We start from the raw sequence: 21,760 nt of genomic DNA on the forward strand, positions 1-21,760 counted from the left end.
TGAGTGATAACTGCAATAAATAGCACCATCGCACATGTTTTAATTCTACCTTATTTTTCTCCATGACTGAAATCCCTTTGACATTCTTTGCGAGTCCTGGTGGTCGAGTGATTAAGACGCATTACATGTAATTGCAGCATTACTAGTCCTAAATCAGGCTAATCACTTTACTCAAAAAAAACCCAGAACTGGAGCAGATCAGTTTAAAAACTGACACACAGAAAGGTCATTGCATTTGTCTTCTGCAAGAGGAAACTGATCACCACAGTGAATAAAGTCCTCTCTGCTAGGGATAAAATGCAAATGAGCTGCTCCCTCTTAAGTAAGCATTTTTCAAAACCCTCTGTTGTACAACAAAGCGTTTGCATTGCAAATTTAAAACGTTTACTCGGGTAGTGAACCAAGTGAGAAGTAGGGTCATTTTCTCATAGCCTTCTATACAATCGGACTTCTTTTTGCCACAGGCGGAGTGGGTTTAAACGCTGCTGCTTGGAACGTTTCTGAAGTTGCTAAACCCAGAAAACAGGCTCAATCCCCATTGTGTCAATTCATTCGGCTACGATAGTGACCTAAACAGACATTTATTTAAATGAAAATCATGGAGATTATTACTTCCAGGAAGTAAAGACAACATTTCATCACATGTCAGTGTGCATGTAACTATTTGGATGCCCGTTCAGTTCAATCGATACTCTACATTTGTGCTCGTCTTTCATCACGTTATGTAACAAAAACCAATATGACGTTTTAGTGGCACCTGAGTGAACGACTTACTTTGATCCACAAACACCAAAGTAGACTGGTTCTTCGCGCGGCCGTCCTTCAGCTGCGCCGTGTACGAGCCCTCGTCCTCCCGGGAGAGCTGGACGAACAGTATCTCCACCAGACCTTTGGCCTTGTCGAAGTTGATCTTACGGTGCTGCAGAAGAGCAAACAAGCTGACGTTTGTAGACGTAGATGAAGTATTCCTTTTTTTTTCTAACACACACACACACACACACACACACACACGCACACACACAGAAACACAAACAAACAGGAAGCAGCTTTTAAGCTCATTTTTATGACTTTTATGTTCAACCAGATAAGTGCATGCCTTGCATGTTGATAGGCCTCAGTTGGTGGATGTGATTTGTGATGTACGGCAAGCCTGAGGGCCCTAATCAGCTAAATGGCTTTTTGAATTTGCAAACCTCAGCTGTGATCATTTAAAAATAACGTGTAATCAGTGCTGTTCGGATACAACTCCGATGTAGAGGAAAAATGGAATAAATGAAAATGAAATAGAAGCAGCTGAATATAAAACAGTGGCACAAACACACACAGTGTTTCTGACATGAGATGTGGAACCACAATAAATATACAGTGTTGTATTTGCTTTCCCCTCTGTGGACACATCAATGCACGGTTCAATAACCTTGAAGGCAGTTCAGATTATTTTTAAACTTGCCGTCATAACACATGCAAATGCTGAGGAGGTCTGTTCACATTCACTTTGTGTTCCTTGATGATTATACGGTTTTATTTTCGGTCATCACAGTTCAAATTGCCTTTTTTTGGCAGGTGAAATCACTATTTTCCATCTACGTCCTTGCTGTAGCATTACATTACTTTGTCATAAGGCTAAGAATGTTTGTGAAATTGCTTTTTGTTTTTGTTGGAAAAGAGCTAAGGGCTTTCTGTGCTGTGTTATGAAAGTAAATGAATTCGGAGGTCATTTTTGAGATATGTGAAACACATATTGAGTGCAAGTCTACAAATATCAGCATGACTTGCAAAAGATGCCAAAGGAAACACACTAAAGGAGGGGACCTGTGTTTATTTTTGATACATCCTAATATATTTCACATATCATTTCCTTACATGTCTACAGTTTTCAGTTTCAAAGAGCCGTTGGCCCGGTGCTACAGACCCAAGATTAGGTAATGACACACTGTCAATTATTACCCAGAACAATACATAAAGCTGTACAAATCCTGTTTTCATTCCACCTTTACTTTTCTTTGGCAACTAACGAAAACTGGCACTTGTGCCAGATGTTGGCTCCTTCTCCACATGAAGCTCAGTTGATCCTCCTGTCTCCTGGACTCAGTTCCCAGACCTTTCTGCTGCTCACACCTGCTCTTCATCTTTGTTGTCTTCCAGGAAGTTTATCAAAACACTAATTGCTGTTTTCGAGTCATAGAGACATGTCATAATCGCAGCTGCATGCGGCTACACTCTAATGTTAAGTTGCAGAGTTACTTCACATCTGTGGTGTTCAATAGAGGGACTTCAGAACGGCACCTTATGTCCCTTGCTTAAAACATTTGATTAGATATGGTACATTTCCAAGCAGCGGTTTCCTGTTGTAGCTGATTGAGGTACTTTATATAAGGTTTAGTCGAGACGGTCACATGATAAACCTGAGGGTTTGTGAGAAGTTCTGTGACACAAATCTGTATTATTTTCTTTGCTATATTCTCCAACCTTTGTTTTTCTTTTACATATATTGGAGAGTTTGATCTCTTTGGGCCTCAAATAGTTATTTAAATTAAAAAAACATCTGACAGACATCTGAAATGAGAGTCAACTGTTTACCTACAAAAGTTAGTTTCACCTGAACTGAACTCTAAAATCATGACCAAAAATATCATATTGTGATAAGTGAAGATGTAGTAAAAGTACAAAAGGTTTTTAAGAACTGTGGAGATCAAATCTTCTAACCCTGACAGGGTTAGTTTCATGCTCATACTTCCTGCGTTTCCTACCGGAGAGCTGGTGATCTCTTTGTCATTGAAGACGAGACGGAGCTCAGCGTCGTCGCTCAGACTCTCACTCTGAAGCCAAAGACGTACTTCACCTTTCTCAGAAACGTCCACCTGCCAGTCCGACTTCAGAGCAATCACTGCCGACAGAAACAAACACAGAGCATTTCAGGACGAGCTCTTGCTTTGTCTTTACACCACATGTTCGAATTAACTGCACACCAATAACAAAATGTTCCTGTACGTTCATCAAGTTTACTGATGAGAATGATTCGGATACCTATCCTTCTTAAAAAAAAAGCAAGATTTCTTCTTTGGTACATACGTGGATTTCTGACTTGCCAGCTGAGTTCTTTGAGTCTTTCAAGGTCTGCAAAGAAGTAAAACATCAGCTAAAGGTTAATTAAACTTTAAACAGGGCTCACATTTCTTAATACCTACATATTGGCAATGGTCCACATGGCTCTACTTTTAAGCTCAAAGTTGATTGAGACCATTTTGCTCTGTTGGATGAGTGACCTTGTGGAAGTGGTTGTGAGGGGCATAATTATTTGCTTGAGAGAAAAGCTTGATAACCCTTCAAATTAAAAGTCTCATGCTCTTCATGCTGCCGTCGGCTCTTTCAATAACACAAAAGACAACTGATGCCGAACCGCTGCTGTCGTCGTTGTGAAGTTGTGTATTGAACAAGACAGTTTCCTAACCTTCTTCTGTCTTTCCGTTTACCTTCAGCGGTGAAGTCGTAGCTGGACGACAGGTCTGGGTTGTCGGCCATCTCCACCGCGTAGAGGCCCAGATCCTCAGTCAGAGGGGTCTGTGAAGGTGAGGACCGACCTGACGGGCAAATTGGAAAACAGACAGATGCATCTATAGAGCATCGAGGGCTTCTTGTGTAGTTCTCCACCCTGCAGCACCGGCTAATGTAGGTCCTGTTTTGTGCTATCTTTCATTCCCAATAGTTTTATCCCAATGCCTTTCAGCCAGTTAGAATTAAAGTATTGTTTCACATGATTTGAGTGGAACAGTGGATTCGGGAGGTTTACCTCAAACTAAAAGAAGGGATAATTAAAAAGAGACTGACCTTTAGTATCAATTCAGTGAGAAATACTCAAAAAAAGAGCAATTTTAATTAGTCTTGACCACATCTAATGTAAATGTAATCTCTGTATTTAATTCTATTATTTAGAAATCTGAGGTGTGTACTAACTAGTTTGAACCGATCCGACAGCATCCAATCAAGTTGCAGGAAAGAGCCGTGAAGAACTGATGTCACGTTACGATACCAAAGATCATTTCGTTTGCGTACAAAGACTACACAGTGGTAAACAAAACATCAAATGCAGTATGCAAAAAGGACAGGGCCGAAAATGACAGACAAATTCCGACTTGTTTAGGACTCCAAAGTTTAAAACTTGGGACTTGCAAAACGATGACTTGGTCAACAATATGTAAAATGAAATCCATCCAAAGTTTCAGGGCAAGCAGCATTTCTCACAGCTTCAAAGACACTTCTCAAATGTCAGCTCTTGTTTCTGAAGGCCGTCACAGATTAAAGTCCATGCTGCACACATCCCATACCCGGTCTTCGTGGTTTCTGCCTGAGCTCTCTCGGCCTCAATGGGCTCTGCGTAGTCTTTGCTCCACAGAAACTTGCTCTCGTCGTCCGTCTCATCAGCCTCGTAGCCCAGAAATATGAAACCAGTCGTCGTCCACTCCAATCTCAATGTTTTTAGCACCTAAAAGATTAAATTGTTTGTTAGTTTGGCTGCAATGTGCTGCAGACGCCATCAGCAAATGCATGGCTTTATAAAACAGATGGAGAAATCGCAGTGTGTTAAAAAATGCTACCAGAATTAATCGTATATATTTCTTGCACATAGTGTCAACCTGTACTCCATGCTTTCAGTTATTTGTATGCTGAATATGCTTTTATTATTTTGGCACACATTTCTACCACTTAATTGCAGTCGCTGCATATACTGAAAAGTTCTATATATATTCACTTTTATTATTATTAGCATATTTGTATTTCTGGATGTGACTGACCGGGTCTGGTCTGAGCTGTGACGGGCTCAGTGGGCAGGGAGGCACAGCCCACTCCAGCCTCATTGACAGCCGACACACGGAGACGGTAGGTCTGACCCTCCTGAAGACCTGACACCTGGATGTCATGAGGAACACATGAAATATTTACAGACCATTGTGTCATGATTATTTAAAAAAATCTGCAGCCAAGGAATGAAATACTGGATCAGGGTGGATTTTAATGAGTAATAATAATAATTTAGTGGCTCTTTAGTTATAAAATACACTTTATATAACACGGGAATAGTTAGATCAGGTTAGGTCTATCAGATTTATTACTACACAAATATCATGGCCAAAATAATTCATAATGACGATATTATCGCGATATCTAACGAAAGTCTGAAAAACAATAATAATGCTATCAGTCAAATTCAACTTTAACTTTGTTTATTGTGTGTTTTGGAAAATGATTTTTTGGATTTGGACTGGATTACTAACATGATATCAATATCTCATTTTTAAAATATCACGGTTATTATCACGACACCCTGGATCAGATAAAGGACAAATCTCCATTTTATTTGTTTATTTTTTCACAGCTTCTCACCTTGTAATGTGTGTCAGAGATCGGGGTTTCATTCAAAGTAATCCAGTTGTCCGATTGGTCACCATGGCTGATTTCCAGCAAATAGCCAGTGACAGGGCTCCGACCTTCGTACAACGGAGCCGCCCACAGCAGCACCAGGGAGCTGTCTCTTACGTCCCTGACCTCCGCGTCGTAGGGGCAACCTGAGAGAGAGAGAGAGAGAGAGAGAGGAGCGGGAGCCGCAGACATGCCGTGTGTCATGTCATGTGTGTGTAGAACACAATGTTACACTGAACTAAACTACAAGGGAAATAAAAAACAAGGAAATATATTCCCTCAGTGACCATATCAGGAACCGGCCAAAAAGACATAACAAAACAAATCAGAAATATCAGTAAAGTCAAAATGAGTACAGTCTCATTCCTTAATCTACCCCCGCGGACTCCCTGTCGGCACTTGGTAGTTAATTTCCTTAATGATTTTCGGTCACTTTTAAATTATTAACGGCACAGAGGAAAGCCCATTTGCCAAGATTAATGAGCTGCGCTTTAAAAGTGGCATGTGTGAGAGAGCCTCCCTCCATTTTCAATATTAATGTCACGAGAAGCTGATAGGGCTGCTGAACCACCACACACTGCAGTATGTGGAGGGGCTTTATGGGTGTGTGAGTGTGTGTGTGTGTGTTTGCAGTAATAAGGCATCCTTTCTATTGGGGATAGAAATGTGATTGTTTCAGGTTTATTTTGTTACTAAAATCTCTCTAAACATTGTTTTCTTTCTGTCGAGTCGAAAGGAGGAATTGCTAAAAAATATATTTCCGTCTGACTCTCCTTCGGTTATTACCAACGTGCTTTCTTTATTGACTTCTTTGCTGGTGGAGGTTGTTGGAGATGCCTGCAGACACGAGGTCTATTATAGCTGGAAAAGTTCCTCCACCTCCTTGTTTTTCTCAAGTGATCTATATTCTAATACACAGTTCTCCTATAAAAACACTTAAACACAACATTTGTCAACGATAAGGCGGTAAAGGACAGCGTGCTTCGTTGTAAAGATGCAAATAAAAGATAATCTAGCGTTTCTATCAAGGAAACTAAACACGATTTCAAGCATTGGTACTGCATCAACAATACAGGAATATATTTTCGTATCCTAACATTAATGTGGAAAAACAAGTGCTAGACTACTGGTAACTAAAACTACAGGGCAGCAGACTTCAGCAGCACAGCCAGATAGCCACCAGGCAGGGCGATATTAAAGGACAAAACAAGCGCAACACATAATGAATTCCATTACCTTCCTCCAAGTCATTTGAGCTTTTATTTCAGCTACCAGATTATGCACTTGACTGCTGACCTCTGCCTCCATTTGGCACTTTAATGTCAAAATATGCAAATGGATATATTTTAATGAAACATGATGAACATATGCACTTTTAAGGGTGTCATTTGAAATAAAAACAACATGTGGGTGAGTGGTAATGGGTCCTTCAGTTGATGGAGGGTCTATCCTCCCTTTTACATGCCACGGTCAATAACCCTTTAGTTTGTCAATCGACAGCCTTTAGAAGAAACTGCAGTTCAAAGCCTTAAGTTCTCAACGCTCCAAATTAATTGTTACATTTGTAAATGATTCATTTCTGAAGTTGAAGTCCCCCTAAACTCAAACATATACTTTACTCATTGTTGCTTCACTTTGACCTTCACTGTGCAGAAAGACATTTGCACAGTTTGACACTCGGCTGAAGTTTGTCTGTGCTCACCTTGAATCTCAGTTTAACAAATGCACGTACGTAGAAGCAATGTGTGGACGTCAACCCTGGTCAAATATGCAACCCGCATGATGTAATGTGGAAAACGGAAAGCTTTCAGTGCACCTGCACCGTCAGTGGAGTAGGAGACATCTTGTGTCCAGGAGTTCATCTTTCAAGATGAAACATATTTGCATTTTCATAGATTCAAGATTCTTTATTTGTACCAGCAGTAAGAACTTTTATTAAAGTTGTGCTGCCCTCTGATGCACGTTTGGCTGAGCAGAGATATCGTTTCAGAAATGTCTGAAAGTTAAACATGTTGCACTTTCTGTATGAACTGAATCTCCTCACCTGGCTCTGGCATCGTCCACTTGTCACACAGGAAGGCGTCACTGGCCTCAGAGGGCTTCCCTACGCCGGCCATGTTGGCAGCAAACACACAGAACTGGTAGAAGTTTCCAGAAGTCAAGTTGCAAACCTGCAGATTTACATACACAGAAAAGCTGATTTAACTCTAGTGTCATGACGATCGTGTCCATCAGTCAAGCTGAAGACATATTGAAGACATATTTGGGTATAAACATGGAATTGTTATTTAATTCTGGTGTGTTTGGTCTGATTTCTCCAGTACTATAACACAGTACATGTTTTATCAGGGAACAAACATCTGACCTAAATAGTTTTTTAAGGAAAACACGGATCAGTACACATCGTAAAGGTGAGAAAGGTTGTACAGTTACACTCCTCCAGCCTCAAGCAGGCATTTAACAAGGAATTAGCTCTGCTGCTGCAACAACAGCATCTTTTTGCTGAGCCCCAGAGACACTTTGGCTTTGGGAGGAGAAGGGATTCAGCCTTATTGATCTGTCCATTGATCTTCCTATTCACAGCCACTTAGACTTTAAGGCCCTTATAGCCTCAGTGAACAGTTGTGAGCTTGTGCAGCTGCCGGCTCTCTCCTGGCAACTAATTGACTCAACCAGAGGGAGCTTATTTCACAGTAATAGCAAACGCTATCTAAATAACAATTCCCCCCCCCCCCCACACACATACCACCCCCTTTATTATCTATAGATCCTTCTCTCATGACATTTACACAAAATCTTCTTATCAGATTAATATACAGTGAGTCCATCCCGAGAAATACAACGGTGGAACAAGTGGAAATAAATACCGCGTTCATCCACTAGGTGGCGAACAGGCTGCATTTGATTCATTTGACACATGTTTTGCACTTTGCTGTTTTCCTCAGGGAAACAACAGGATTGTTTTTTTGTTCTCCATGAATCGTCTCCTGAGAACTCATTTTGTGACCCTTCACAGGTTGACAACCAATGGACTAAACTACCTAACTACATCCACCTTGAACAACTACAACAGTGAAATGCTGCTTGTGCATTGATGCCTTAGCATTAACAATATAATAATGTGATGTATAATTTCCCTCAAAGGGGCAATTTATCTGGAGATTGAGTACTTTTACTTTTGATACTTAAAGTACATTTAGCTGATAATACTTCTGTGTTTTATGTAGGATTTTAAAAGCAGGACTTTTACTTGTAAATTGTATTATTTGAGTATTTTTACATCCTGAAAGCCAAAGTTGTGGAAGCTTTCAGATCAAAGTGGTTTAAATTTTCTGCACAACTCCAACTTGAATTAGAAGAAGAATCATTATTTAAATTGCATCCGGGAGGAGCTCATGTGGGAAGTGGACTGCACTTCTTGAGGACGTGAGGTTGTTGACATTACTCATGCAACCCAAAAGGGGGAGCTGCACGTTCTCATAAGAAGGATCGTTCTGGGAAAAGGGTCTCCAATCCTCAAGACTCGGCACTTCACCGTGTGTATGGCTAATCTTCATATACAGTCATTTTCTTTCTAATTGGCTCCGTCTTTGTTTTTCCCAGGAGCTAAAAACAACCACTCACATATAACACATTTACACAATGCCTAATTACAGAGCACCTGTAATCTCCCTGAGACAGGTTAAAGATTTTACTTTCCTCCAGGTCTCCATGGACACTGCTTGTTGCCTAGTGACACAGTTAATATGGACGAGGAAGCTTTAGCCAATATTTACATTTTGTTCCAGGCCACTGTTAAATGCAGAGGTAACTTATATTAGTGTAATTATATTAAAAACATAAGCCCTTATTGGTAGAGATCTCTTGGTTGTGCTTACTGAGGGACTTTTAATTATTATTTTCTCCTTGTTCTCATTAAAAAAGGTGAAAAGTAAATTATTTGTTCTCATACGTGTGTCAGTGAACAGAAAAGACGCTGTTGTACATTGTGTTGGGCAAAAGATATTTCACAAAAAAAAGCCAGAAATGTCAACCTGTTGGTGGAGCTAGTGAAAAAGTGGCACCGTGCATGTCTGTACAACATTTCATGGTAATCCATCAAACACTTGTTGAGATATTTCAATCAGGAACAAAGTGGTGGACTGACTGACTGCGAGCATCACACTACACCAGGGGTGGGGAACCTCCAGCCTCCGGGCCCGCGTGGTAATTCATAAACACACGCAAAAAATCAAACTCCAAAAAAATAATCTAGACAAGCAATAGAATAAAACGGGCGACTGACTGTTTTTTCCTGGCAAAGGTCAGGGTCCTTGAACACAACACGACTGGAACGTGTCATCACGTGGTCACGTCATGTCAAAAAACTTCAATATTAAATGAGACGGTCGTTGACATCAGAGAACGCAGCGGGGCGAGTGTAAAGAAGAGAAAGGTGGATGTGGAATGTCGCACTTTCCAGGAGAAATGGACGAACGATTATTTCTTTGTGGAAGTAAAAGGCCAGTGTGCCTAGTTTGTGCGGACGCGCTTGCGGTGATGAAAAAGACTAATCTCGAGCTTCATTAGAGCACGAAACATGCCGAACTGCACGAGCTGAAAGGACGAGTGCGTTTGATAAAGTTAACGCTCTTTGGCGGAGTTTGGCCCAACAAGCAGCTCTCTGCAGAGCGGAACATACAAACATGGAGATAAAACAGAAAGATACAAGGATGAAAAAGTTGCCTTTTCCGCACAGCATGAAAGAAAGGTGAAACGATGGGCTGTGACTTTTAGCCCATGGGCTAATTAGTATGGCCCTCGAAGGATTTTGTAAAGATTTAAATGGCCCTTGATAGGAAAAAGGTCCCCCCCCCCCCCCCCTGCACTACACCATAATTGCACCATGCTGGAGCATTACTGGCCTTAAACTGCCTCTCTTTGGCAGGCTTGACGTTGACCTCTCTCCACGTTTTCGTGTCCTCTTCCCTCTGGTCCAGGTAGTATCCACGTACAGGGTCTCCCCCATTACAGGCAGGGGCCCTCCAGCCCAACACCATCTCTGTTCCGGTGCACAGCAGCAGGGCGATGGCAGAAGGAGCTGAGGGAACAGCTGGAGCCAGGAGGAATTAAAACAGAAAAACAAATTATAGGTGATAGAAGAGAGAATCCTGCTAAAGAGACTGAGAAATGCCAATAACTCCGAGTAGAGTTACAGATTCATAACTGTAGGCCCATATTGAACATCCCTGAATGAGAATGAAAGAAATATTCAACTCATTCTATTTGATAAAATATGTATGCCTCACAAAGAATTGGATTACAGCTATGTATCCTCGGGTAATGTCTGAGTGGCAGAGTAGATGTGAGAGTATTCCAGTGAGTGAGTGGCAAAATGAGTCACAATTATTGTACTTTACTGCAGGCGGCAGAGTGCACATTATCTGAGACAGCAACACGGGAAAGGTAGAAGGGTCAGTAGCTGTACAGGTACGTCTCCACAAAGCTACACTGTGAACCAACCCCAATAAGAGAAAACATTAATTTGATGTAGCCTGCAGTCATCTGGTGAAGGCTGCATAACAAAACTTATGAAGTATAACTCGTGGAAACAGCAACATCTCAAGAAAATACCAGAAGCATTGAACATCGTAAGCTGTTCCTGCCCACACATACTTTCTTACTTTGTTTTTTATACTTCTTTTCTGTCTTACCTGAAAGGCTTGGAACATGTGAAGGGTAAAAGGTGAATGCCAAAAGTATTTTTTTTTATGCTTTAACATTTTCAAACTTCAGACAATACACTCTCAGAGAAGATTCCTGAGGCTATGAAAGAAAACAACATGAATACGTATGCTCGGGAAGGTTCTTGTAAATAAACTTAAGGATATTCAGTGCACAAAAGTAATATTATTTGAGCTCACATGCCATGAAAAGGTTTGTTTTGTCTTAAATCTAACCTACAATTACACAGAACGACCTCTTCTGTAGCGTTGGAACATTTATCTACCTGTAAGTCTTCGGTACCTCGAAGAACCGTGAACAAAAATGCACCGAAACTGCGAGAGTTGCTCGATTAGTCAAAGCATCAGAAAATACGTAGAAAGTCTTCGAGTTGTGTCGTAAAATTAATTTAGGACCTCACAGGTGCACTTACAAATGGCCGCTTTAACGACGATGGGCTGAGACTCATCTGAATAGCTGCTGTTTCCTGCTCGGCTCACAGACTTCACCCTGAACACGTATTCCCCTCGGTTCTTCAGGCCATGGACTGTAAATCTGAGGAGATGAAGTTCAGGCGGCGTGTATACGAGTCAAATCTGTCAACCACTACATCTTTAGCTTCACTTAAATACCTGGATGTGATTAACAGAAATATTTAGCAGATATATGTATTGTACTGTATTGTTCCTGCAGCCAAACCAGAAACATGTCAACAAAGCTTTCTGAGTCAAACTTTTAATATCTGTCCCCATCACCTGGTTTTGGTTACAGGCTTGTTGTTGACAGTCTTCCAGTCTTGTTTGCCGCTCTCACTGCAGTACAGGTAGTAACCCAGGATGTCGTCTTTTTCTTCGGGCTCCTGCCAGCGGAGCAGCACAGAGGTGTCCGTGTCTCTGATGGCCATGACAGAGTGAGGCAGAGCTGGCACCGCTGACGGGGATCAGACGAAAAGCCATCAGCTAAAACTTTAACTTAAAGTCACACATTTTTAAAGATCTCCGTTTCCTTCTCTTTGGCGACACCTACGGGCGATAAGCTGTAACTGCAGGTGTGTTCGCCCGGTTTAAAATACTGCAAATGTAAGTACTCTCATCATTATGTCACCTCACAACATTTATTTACATTTTTTCAAGATGATTACTTTAAATCATCAAATGGAAATTAAATAAACAATTGAATTAAATCAACTCTTCCTTTGATTTTAGGAAAAAAAATCACACAGAACTTTAAAATACGAGAAATTTAACCTGCGTGGAAAGTGACTAATTGATTTACACAAGTACTGGACTTAAATACAACTATGAGGTACCATTTTATGCTACTTTCTACTTCTACTCCACTACATTTTAAAAGATTAATATTGCTCTTTAACCCCCGTACGTTTATCTGATAACCTTTGTATTTATTCATATTTTTTGGTACAAAAAAAAGAAAATAAGATCACCAATAATACATAACAATACCAAGAGACTCATTAACATAATATATGATAAACAAACAAAATAGGATGTATTGTTATAGATACAACTACCCATCAATACATAACGTAGTTCAAATGAGCTCCACATAAACAGATACAACATTTATATGTGAACAAATCAATCATCATAATCTAATGTAGAATATGTAGAATAATAATGTTAAGCATGTTTTACTGATAATACTTCAGTAACATGTTGAATACAGGAGTGTGAAGCAGTATTTTTACACTGTATTTCACAGGATCCGATGACTGAAAGTGCCATCGGCCCGTTCATATCACTACACAAATCACTATTTTAGTTTAAACTTGAGGAATAACTTGTGCAGATTGTGCTCCTAACACAAGCAGACAGATCTCCAGAGAGTCCCGGGGAACATAACCTGTTATGATCCTCTATGTGTGCACAACTACAGTGCACACTTCTACAAAATCCAATCGACCTTTACAACAGGCAGAGTTATAATACTGTGCACGGCACATTTCTCACCTTGTTGCTTTCCCAAGGAGATGGGTGCACTCGGCTCAGAGGGGTCGCTGACACCGTACTTGTTGATGGAGCGCACTCTGAAGCGGTACTTCTTACCCTTGACCAGGTCAAACACTGGAAACCTGGGAGAGTTTACCTCCGTCTCCAGACTGGCCATCTCCCAGCCGCTCTGCTCTGCCAGCGACTGATCCAAGTACAACATAAAAACACACAAAGAGTACCTTTATCTACATCTATCTCAAGGACATGCTCATTATCCAGTCTCCTTCAACTACGCTGGAGGATTCAATCTGCCAAGACTGCCAAAAAAGTCCCATAATTCATTCTGATTTTGTGCAATCAGACAGTTACTCTGTAGTTAACTGCAGATTCTATAGTTTGAGAGCAAACCACTTGCAAGACAAGGGAAAAGAGAAATAAAGATGGGCAGAGTGACAGGAAAAGAAACTTCCAGGCAGAAATATAAATACATTTTCAGATGCACATGGACAACCACTGACTCATCTTTGTCAGCTAATCGTTTTGGCTAATGATGCTACATGTTAATAACCTTCTCTATTTCCTAGACCTTCTCCTCTGATTATTATTCATTGTCTAACTCCCTGTGTGAGGAGGAAAACCTAACAAAAGAAAAGCGAGTACATTAAAGAAATCAGAGATTATAAAGTGCTTGCTTAAGGGTGAACGGGATATTTGAATATTCCCTTCATTATATAAGCGGAAGTGAAGCAGCAGACATCAGTAATTTCAGATGCCTTTGACATATTCGACAGTTTTATTACTCTACTTCTAAAAGTCCAATAGGAATCTATTTCTTGTGGCATTTCTCTGATTATTGGAGCTAGAGGCTGTTGGGCGTCTGGGTTGATATTGGAGCGCGGTAGCCCTTTATTGTTGTGAGAAATAAAAACAGGTCACTAAGATATGATGGAAGAATTTTTATTCTGCCATCCCTTCTTGTGTTGGGGGGGGAAAAAACACCCCTAAACATGTATTTATAGACATTACCTTCATTGAAACACTGCTACTACACAAGTAAAAAAAATGAGAGCTTTACTAGTTAGAAAGTAAAAAAAACACTTTCAAGTATGCAAGCAAGACAATCAAACCCTCAATGCTGAAGCACAGGGCAAGGAAGAGCAACATCAAGCTCTGCTCGCTTTTAATGAGTCCACAAACTTAAATTGACACTAATGTGTGTGTGTTTCTGTGTGTGTGTGTGTGTGTGTTTCCTCCTCCTGCCTCTTTAATTAGCGCTGTGGTCAGGAGCCTGCTGTTAATTTGGCTCACGCTCCAGCCCAAACCCAGCAAGCGACTGGAGGAACTGATGAAGCAAGAAAATTAATCCTTTTGTTCTGCGAGTGTGTTGGTATTACTAAATACAATGGTGGTTAGTGTTTGAATATATGTATACTTGTATAAGTGTAAGAGAGATTGCATTAGTATGGTGAATACCTCTTTGTAGGTGTGTGTTTTCTTCTTCTATACTAATGAAGACTCCACATGGAGGAGATTTCCCTGCTCATCACTTCTTTAAGGAGCTACTATAGGGGCAGTTCATTCAGCATATACAGAGCAACATTAGCGTTAATTCGAAGTCCAATATTCACTTTCTTTTTAGCTCTGTTTCACTCTCTACCAACTCCTGAGGGAAAGATCTGTGTTTTTACCGACTAAATGCTCCAATATGTTCACGAGCCGGTCGCTAACTGCTGGAAAAGAAGCTGATGAGAGCAGTGACACTGAATCACAATGGTAAAGTTGCCGTGAAACCAAAACGATGAGCTGAATGACGCTAAAGCACTTCATAAATCATGTATATTAAACTACATATTTGTATTCCATTTTTTCTTTAAGTTAGATTAAATTCTTAGACTAATTTCCATCTTTCAAGGCAACCATTGGTCTCCTTGAATTCAAATGAGGAATAAAGATCGTCGAGACCTAAAACGTGCTTGAGAGGGATTAACTGAGTCAAACTGTCTCTGAAGGTTTATCTCAGTCAAACAGCTCGTATGACTTCTGACAACCTGAGAAGAAAATACTGCAATGTAGTTTTGATTTAAGAAGTTTGACCTGAAGAAGCGTCTTCAATCAACACTCCAGACCATCATCTCTTTCTCCAGACATTGCTTCACCTCAATGACTGGGATGAACCTTCACAGACATATTGCTGCACAATTTGACATATAGAGCCTGACACTTGAATGTTGAAGAAGAAAAAAACCTCCAAGAAAGCACCATGAGCTGAGAAATGGCTGAAACCCTTTTTTCTTTTTTTATCATAAGAAATCACCAAAGTCACTCATGACAACACGGCTCAAAGAGAGCAGCCTACTCTCCGATGTCAGATGTTGCTGCTTCTTTGAGTTTTGAAAACTTTCCATACTGTCCCAAACTTTATTACAACTAAACAATAATAATATCATCAACTTCCACCCAAAGTTGGATTCATGCCAGTTTCAAGTCTCTGCAACGATAACCTTTGTCAAAGATCCCCAGAGTTATTGTAATATGAACATTTGTGTGTGTGTGTGTGTGTGTGTGTGTGTGTGTGTGTGTGTGTGTGTGTGTGTGTATAGTAAAGTAAAGACTGACGCGCTCCACGTAGAAGGTGAGCGGCTCTTTGCCTCTGGGCTCAGGCTCGGTCCAGCTCAGCACCACGTAGCTGTCGCTCACCTCGCAGGCGTGGACATTTGTGGGAGGGAAAGGAGCTTTGACCTGACCTGCAGAGCAAAGAGGTGAGGAGGAAGAGGAAGAGGAAGAGGAAAAAAAGTTACAATAAGATCAGGGAGAATGTGGAGTCCAAAAAGTGCTTTGCATCAGGAAACGTAACGGTGGCTTTGAGTCAGGCACACAATGGGTGAGATTTATCTCGCTGCCCCAAATTTCACCTCCACTCCTAATACATAAGTATAATGGATAACATACAGTCAAAAGGCTTGAGTCAGCACACTTTCAATGACTCTCCAAGTGACTCAAGGACGATGAAAGTGTTCAGATTTAGCTGAAAGTGTTCAGATTTAGCTGAAAGTCTTCCGTTTCTGTCTTCCTGTAAGTCTTGCCCCTTTGTTTGTATCCCCTGAAGAGCTGCAGCTCAGAGAGAAACTCCAGAGCAAAGAGAGTGCAGTGAAATGAGAGATGCTGATCTGATAGAAGCAGCAAGCCTGAGTGTGTGTGTGTGTGTGTGTGTGTGTGTGTGTGTGTGTGTGTGTGTGTGTGTGTGTGTGTGTGTGTGTGTGTGTGTATTTTACATTGTAGTAGCTCTGCACTCACACGCATTGGATTTGAAATGAAACCATGACAATGAGGTTAAAGTGCTGATGTTTCATTTTGGGGGTGAGGAGGTTGTACTCTTAGCACTTTTTATTTTAGGACAATACAGCTAAATGCACCAAGCAAAGGAAAGATTTAGGGTCAAAGAGGAGGAATTATTCAATAAAGCAAATCAATTCAACTGCTCATGTCTTTCACATGCTGAAGAATGAAATCTGAAATAAACACAAATAAGTCTTTGAAATGAATGTGGAGTGAAATAAGTGAATATCAAACCTTGAAACAACTTTGTGAAACAAATGTGTTAGCTTCAGGTAGGCATATGTGTATGTTTGGACACTACTTGTGTATGTGTGCCTGGTGACTACACAACTCAGGTGTGACAGGTGTCAAATAACTGCATACATAAACATCTGTAAATGTTATGTATAAAATGTGTGTGTGAAGTTATGTCGGCCAAGTGTGATGGTAGAATAACACGAGTGCCGCTTGCTGCACGCGAACATGCTTTCTGTCTTTCTCTCACACATGCATACACACTGAATGCTCCATTAAGAATAGAATAAAGAAGGTTTGAATTCACTTGCTACATTTGGTTTCTGTCGTCTTCCTCCTCCTCTCTCTTTATCTCTGTCTGTGTTACATTGCCAAGGTTATCAGCCCTCTTCACAGGCTTTCACACTACCTCGGGGCCATTGTGCGCATTCACAGAACGCCACCCGAAACTGTTCGTTCTTTTCACTTCTGCAAATGGAAGGAATGCTCATCGCCTCGACCCTACAATTACAGCAGCTCGTTGTTAAATATAATATGAAGATGCATTAAGCCACAGGCAGCCTACAGGCAAGGAGGCGGCACCCTGTGTGCCAGTGAAACATAGATGCTGTTTACAATCATGGGGAAATCATTTGAAATGGCATCTTCTTATGACACGGTGAAATACAAAGACTCTATACTCACCTTCAAGTTCGTCTTTTGTAATGGTGATCGTCCTCCCTCTGTCTACTTTGACCCCTGACAAATGGAGAGTGGCACAGAGAGGGATAGTTTGAGGGCAGAGGTAATAAAGAAGGAAGTCGTATCAAGGTAATGAAGTTATATGAGAGCCCATAATAACACTATTAGTGGTAATGTTAGAGGAGCAGCCACCGGTACGAGAGCCAGAGACGGAGACACACCAAAGGGTGAGAGAGATGGAAGGATAGAGAGCGGGCTGGAGGCAAGTCTACCTTCTGCCTGTCCTTCATCTGTGTTTAATGATCCACAGCATCTGACCAGAGCACATCTGTCCTCCCTCACACACACAGACACAGACACACAGACACACAGACACACACACACACACACACACTGAATGCCCTACGTTATATCCCATTTGATCGCTCTCATCCCTCGACTGTAAGTATTTAACAAAACCTGAATGCCTTAAAAGTAATCTTCTAAGAAACAAAGTGTTCCACTCAAGGATGCTATTTAGAAGCTGTCGCAATAACGGCTGCGAGAACCTCCCGGCTTTATAAAATGAGACCTACACACCTGATAGCCTCGCAGGTGTGAACACAGCAACCGAGGCAGATGAGGTGAATTAACAGCAGGGATGAGTCACTAACACATCGTCGATGCTTTTTGTATTAGCAGATGCAAGCAGGCGACATATTAAAAAGGATGAACCTGAATAAACGAGGGGAGAAACACAAGGAATGCAGAGGCTTCAACACAGGCCACCGGGGGTCACTGAACAATGGGAGATGAAAATGATGTGAATCGTGAGCTTTGACCTTCACAGTCACCAGATCTCAACCCAATTTAAGGACGTTTGTTGAGCAGGGGGGGGGGGGGGGGTATGTATGTTACATGTAATTCATTTACATTTGATTCAGATCAAGGAAGACATGAAGTCATGTGATCTTACAGGTAACTCATCGATTGGACAGTTTTCGCGATTGTCATCCTGCACCATCAGCGCTACATGTGGAGAATCTACATTTGGGGATTAACAGCAGGCAGCGCTGCACTTTTACTTCACCACTTGCTCACGTGCTCACACATTAATAGTTGATGCTGAGCATTAATAAAAAGGACTGAAACTGAACATTGAATATCATTAAGAACGGGTAAAGTGCACAGTGTAGGACAGGAGATAAGCACGGCTCTGTTTTTAATAGCTTTTGTGATTGAACGCCTGCGGGATTGTTAGATGATATTGCATACATTTCTCGAGGGCTCTTGATCAGCATGTTGACTTAATTGGGGTTCTGTTTTTGAATTTACGCTCAAATCACAGGCGTACACTCACTTAATAGTGTGGTTGTTCTGCTTTGCTTTCACAAATGAAGTTATGTCACCCCTTTGTGCTTCTCTCGCTGTGATGTCGGTATTTGGAGTGTGTAAATGTGTTACCCATGGTCCTGGTGTGTTGCAGGGGGTCTGCAGTGAGGACGGGCTCGGTAGCCTTGGAGGGGCGCCCTGCTCCAGCCTGGTTAACGGCACGAACTCTGAACTGGTACAGAGTTCCTTCCTTTAGCCCAGACACCGGGTAGTAGCACATTTTCCGAATATGCGCATTGCAGCGCACCCACTCACCCTGACCGAGGTCACATCTGGCAGAGATAAGAAAGAGACAGAGAAAGTCAGAAAGAAACAAAATGCACAACTTTATGTGCAGTCTGCAAGGCGTTACATTATAAAAACTATCTTTCAGCTGCACAACAACACATCTAAGTCAGTAAATATCTCACTAACACCCATAATTGTGACCGGAGAACATCATGTGAAAATAATGGGCCTCAAAACACAGTAAAACTGAATTTTAAAGTAAATTGCGAGCTCGGATACAGCGTCCATGACAAACTGTTGCCACTTGCAATAAACAAAGACAGAAAAATTGTGCAGTTTTCTAACCATAAAGTGGTTGCTAGGGAACTGTGAGGTATCTTACATTTCCCTCTCCTCACCCAAAAACCAAAAACGTTCAGGAGGTGCATCTTCTACACAAAATTAAAAAAAGATATGCAGGAGCACAAAAACACAAACATACTTGAGTTCCATTAAACAAAAACTTGCACACACACTAATGCAGTCATGGACTTTCTCTCTATACAAACACATCACACACACACACACACACACACACACACACACATACACACACACACACACACATGATTGATTGTTGCTGGTGATAAGTGCAGCACCTGTTCTCCTGCGGGAGTCTTTGACTCTGCTGTTGACATAGTTTCGTGGGCTGATAATGACCATGTATACCATCCATCTCATGTGAACTCTGCCAAAAGGATACAACACCACCACCGCTGGCCGCCGCCGCCACCACCACCACCATCTTTATCCACCCAGATCCAATTTCCTCTCCAGCAGCACGCAGAGCAAGAGAAGTGTTACCGTGGCTCTAATTGTTGACTATACAGGAAATGGCTGATTCAATCTAAAATAAGACTTTAATGTAATAAATGTAATCTTCGTGCTGAAGTGTCCTGGCAATGGAAAATCAAATGCAGTCGAAAAACTTTTCGTCTCATTTTACCCAACAGACCTCTAAATATTTAATGTTTAATGTTCTAATGTTTCTTCTGAAGCACGTATTCTGAATACATTTACAATCCCTGGTTCAGCATGCGGGGAACATTTTAATCAGGAGATTTTATTGCACAGTTTAGTGTTAATAACCCAGTAATGAATCCATTAAAAGCTTTTGTTGATCTGATATTCTACACTAAAGTGAATATGAAGTATGTACTAAATACTAAATAAAATAGATTCATCAACTACAACTATAATGAAGTTGAAAATAAGTTATTTTTACTTGTTTTAACAAATCAGATTTTGATTGATAGATTAGTCAATCGACAGCTAATCAGCACCTATTTTGACAATTTAATAATCATTTTATCAATTTCTTCAAGCAATATTGGGCGATAATCTTTAGTTCCAGCCTCTCACTTTGGAGGATTTGCTGCTTTTGCAAGTAAAGTAAATATTTCTGTTTATTTTGGCCAACTGATCGGACACAATCTGATATTTATTTATGTTATCTTGGGCAATTTTCACTATTTTCTCATATTTTATACATTAAATCATAAGATGGTAAATCAAAAAAAGAAATCAGTAGATGAATTGATCATAAAACGTATCATTAGTTGCTTATTATGATTATTAGATTTGATTTTACTGCCTTTTTAAATAACTTCTTATTTTTACATTTCTCACTAGTAAAAAGATGTTTTATGTCATTGAAAGTCTGTATTCACACTTAAATAATTATTAAATTAAATTGGTCGTTTGATAACTTCACAACTTGATAATCGGGCTGAATCGTCAGAGAAGTGAAGAAAATAAGGGATTCAGGCCCATCCTCACCTTTCCACATAATAACCCTCCACAGGTGAGGCTCCATCAGCGCTGGGCGGCTGCCAGGTGAGGAAGACATAGTCCTTGTTGACGTCAGATACCTGGACGGCCAGAGGAGAGGCGGGGCCTCCCAGCACCGCGGCTGATGCATCTACAGCATGAAGAAGAGAGAGCCGCTTAGAAAGAAAACTGAGGAAGGAGATGGAGACATTGGAGATATACTTTGGATCCAAAATAAGCAAAATGAGAAATTAGACGATACAGTAGGTGATGAATGTGAGTCTAAGGGGAAAGAAAAGACCGGCAGTGATGAGAAACATGGAAGGGAAGAAGAAGAAGATGAAAACAAGAGCAGATGATGTGAGGAAAATGTCATCTTGGAATTATTTAAAGTATTCTAGCTCATCGCTTCCACATGTAATTTGAAAAGTGATAGCTAAGGCCGGAGGATGCAACATATTAACATACGTTTCTCAATATATTCTAGAGAATCACAACCAGCGGATGTGAGAGAGAGAGAGAAGAGGGAAAAATAAATGAGGAAATTATGCAAAGCGGATTGAAGTGATCGGTAGTGTTCCCAAACCTTTTCTTGAGGCATAGATGGGAATAGATGTTTTTTTTAAACAAAAGAGCCTCAAGCCAACATCAAGCACATCTCTTTCCTGTTTTCTGCATCCTCGTCCTCCTTTCGTCTTCATCTCTCATTTGTTTTTGCTCTCCTGTCTATTTGTAATGTAAATATGGCGGATAAATGAAGGAGGAAACCCACAAGCAGGCAAGTTCGCTGATTTACTAATTAGTACATTCAGCTCTGTTAAAAAAAGCTCCTTACTAAGAGAACAGACCTGAGCCAAGACTTTAAAGGAGCTTAGCAGGAATATTCATCTTGCATTAAAGTGTTTGCATTCATCTGTGTGTATCGACTAGTACGTGTTAATCTTTGATGTATGCGCACCAAGTTCACCGACTTCATGAATAATTCAGTGCACATTATACTTTGACTGTGGCAGTTAAGGTGCAATACA

General features: G+C 40.8%; 1 protein-coding gene across 1 annotated transcript in view; it reads right to left on the reverse strand.

Moving 5' to 3' along the window:
- The window catches only part of myom3 (myomesin 3), a 49,544-nt gene that overhangs the window by 6,306 nt on the left and 21,478 nt on the right, over window positions 1–21,760 (reverse strand). Inside the window, 18 exon segments of the mRNA XM_029450858.1 lie at window positions 768–919; window positions 2,751–2,887; window positions 3,073–3,117; window positions 3,474–3,549; window positions 3,551–3,581; window positions 4,326–4,447; window positions 4,449–4,483; window positions 4,794–4,908; window positions 5,383–5,564; window positions 7,463–7,589; window positions 10,323–10,510; window positions 11,555–11,676; window positions 11,877–12,051; window positions 13,092–13,275; window positions 15,690–15,817; window positions 17,328–17,381; window positions 18,768–18,967; window positions 20,742–20,883. Coding sequence (XP_029306718.1) covers window positions 768–919; window positions 2,751–2,887; window positions 3,073–3,117; window positions 3,474–3,549; window positions 3,551–3,581; window positions 4,326–4,447; window positions 4,449–4,483; window positions 4,794–4,908; window positions 5,383–5,564; window positions 7,463–7,589; window positions 10,323–10,510; window positions 11,555–11,676; window positions 11,877–12,051; window positions 13,092–13,275; window positions 15,690–15,817; window positions 17,328–17,381; window positions 18,768–18,967; window positions 20,742–20,883 — 2,215 coding nt within the window.

Source organism: Cottoperca gobio, chromosome 16 (genome assembly GCF_900634415.1).
Source record: "Cottoperca gobio chromosome 16, fCotGob3.1, whole genome shotgun sequence".
NCBI lineage: Eukaryota > Metazoa > Chordata > Actinopteri > Perciformes > Bovichtidae > Cottoperca > Cottoperca gobio.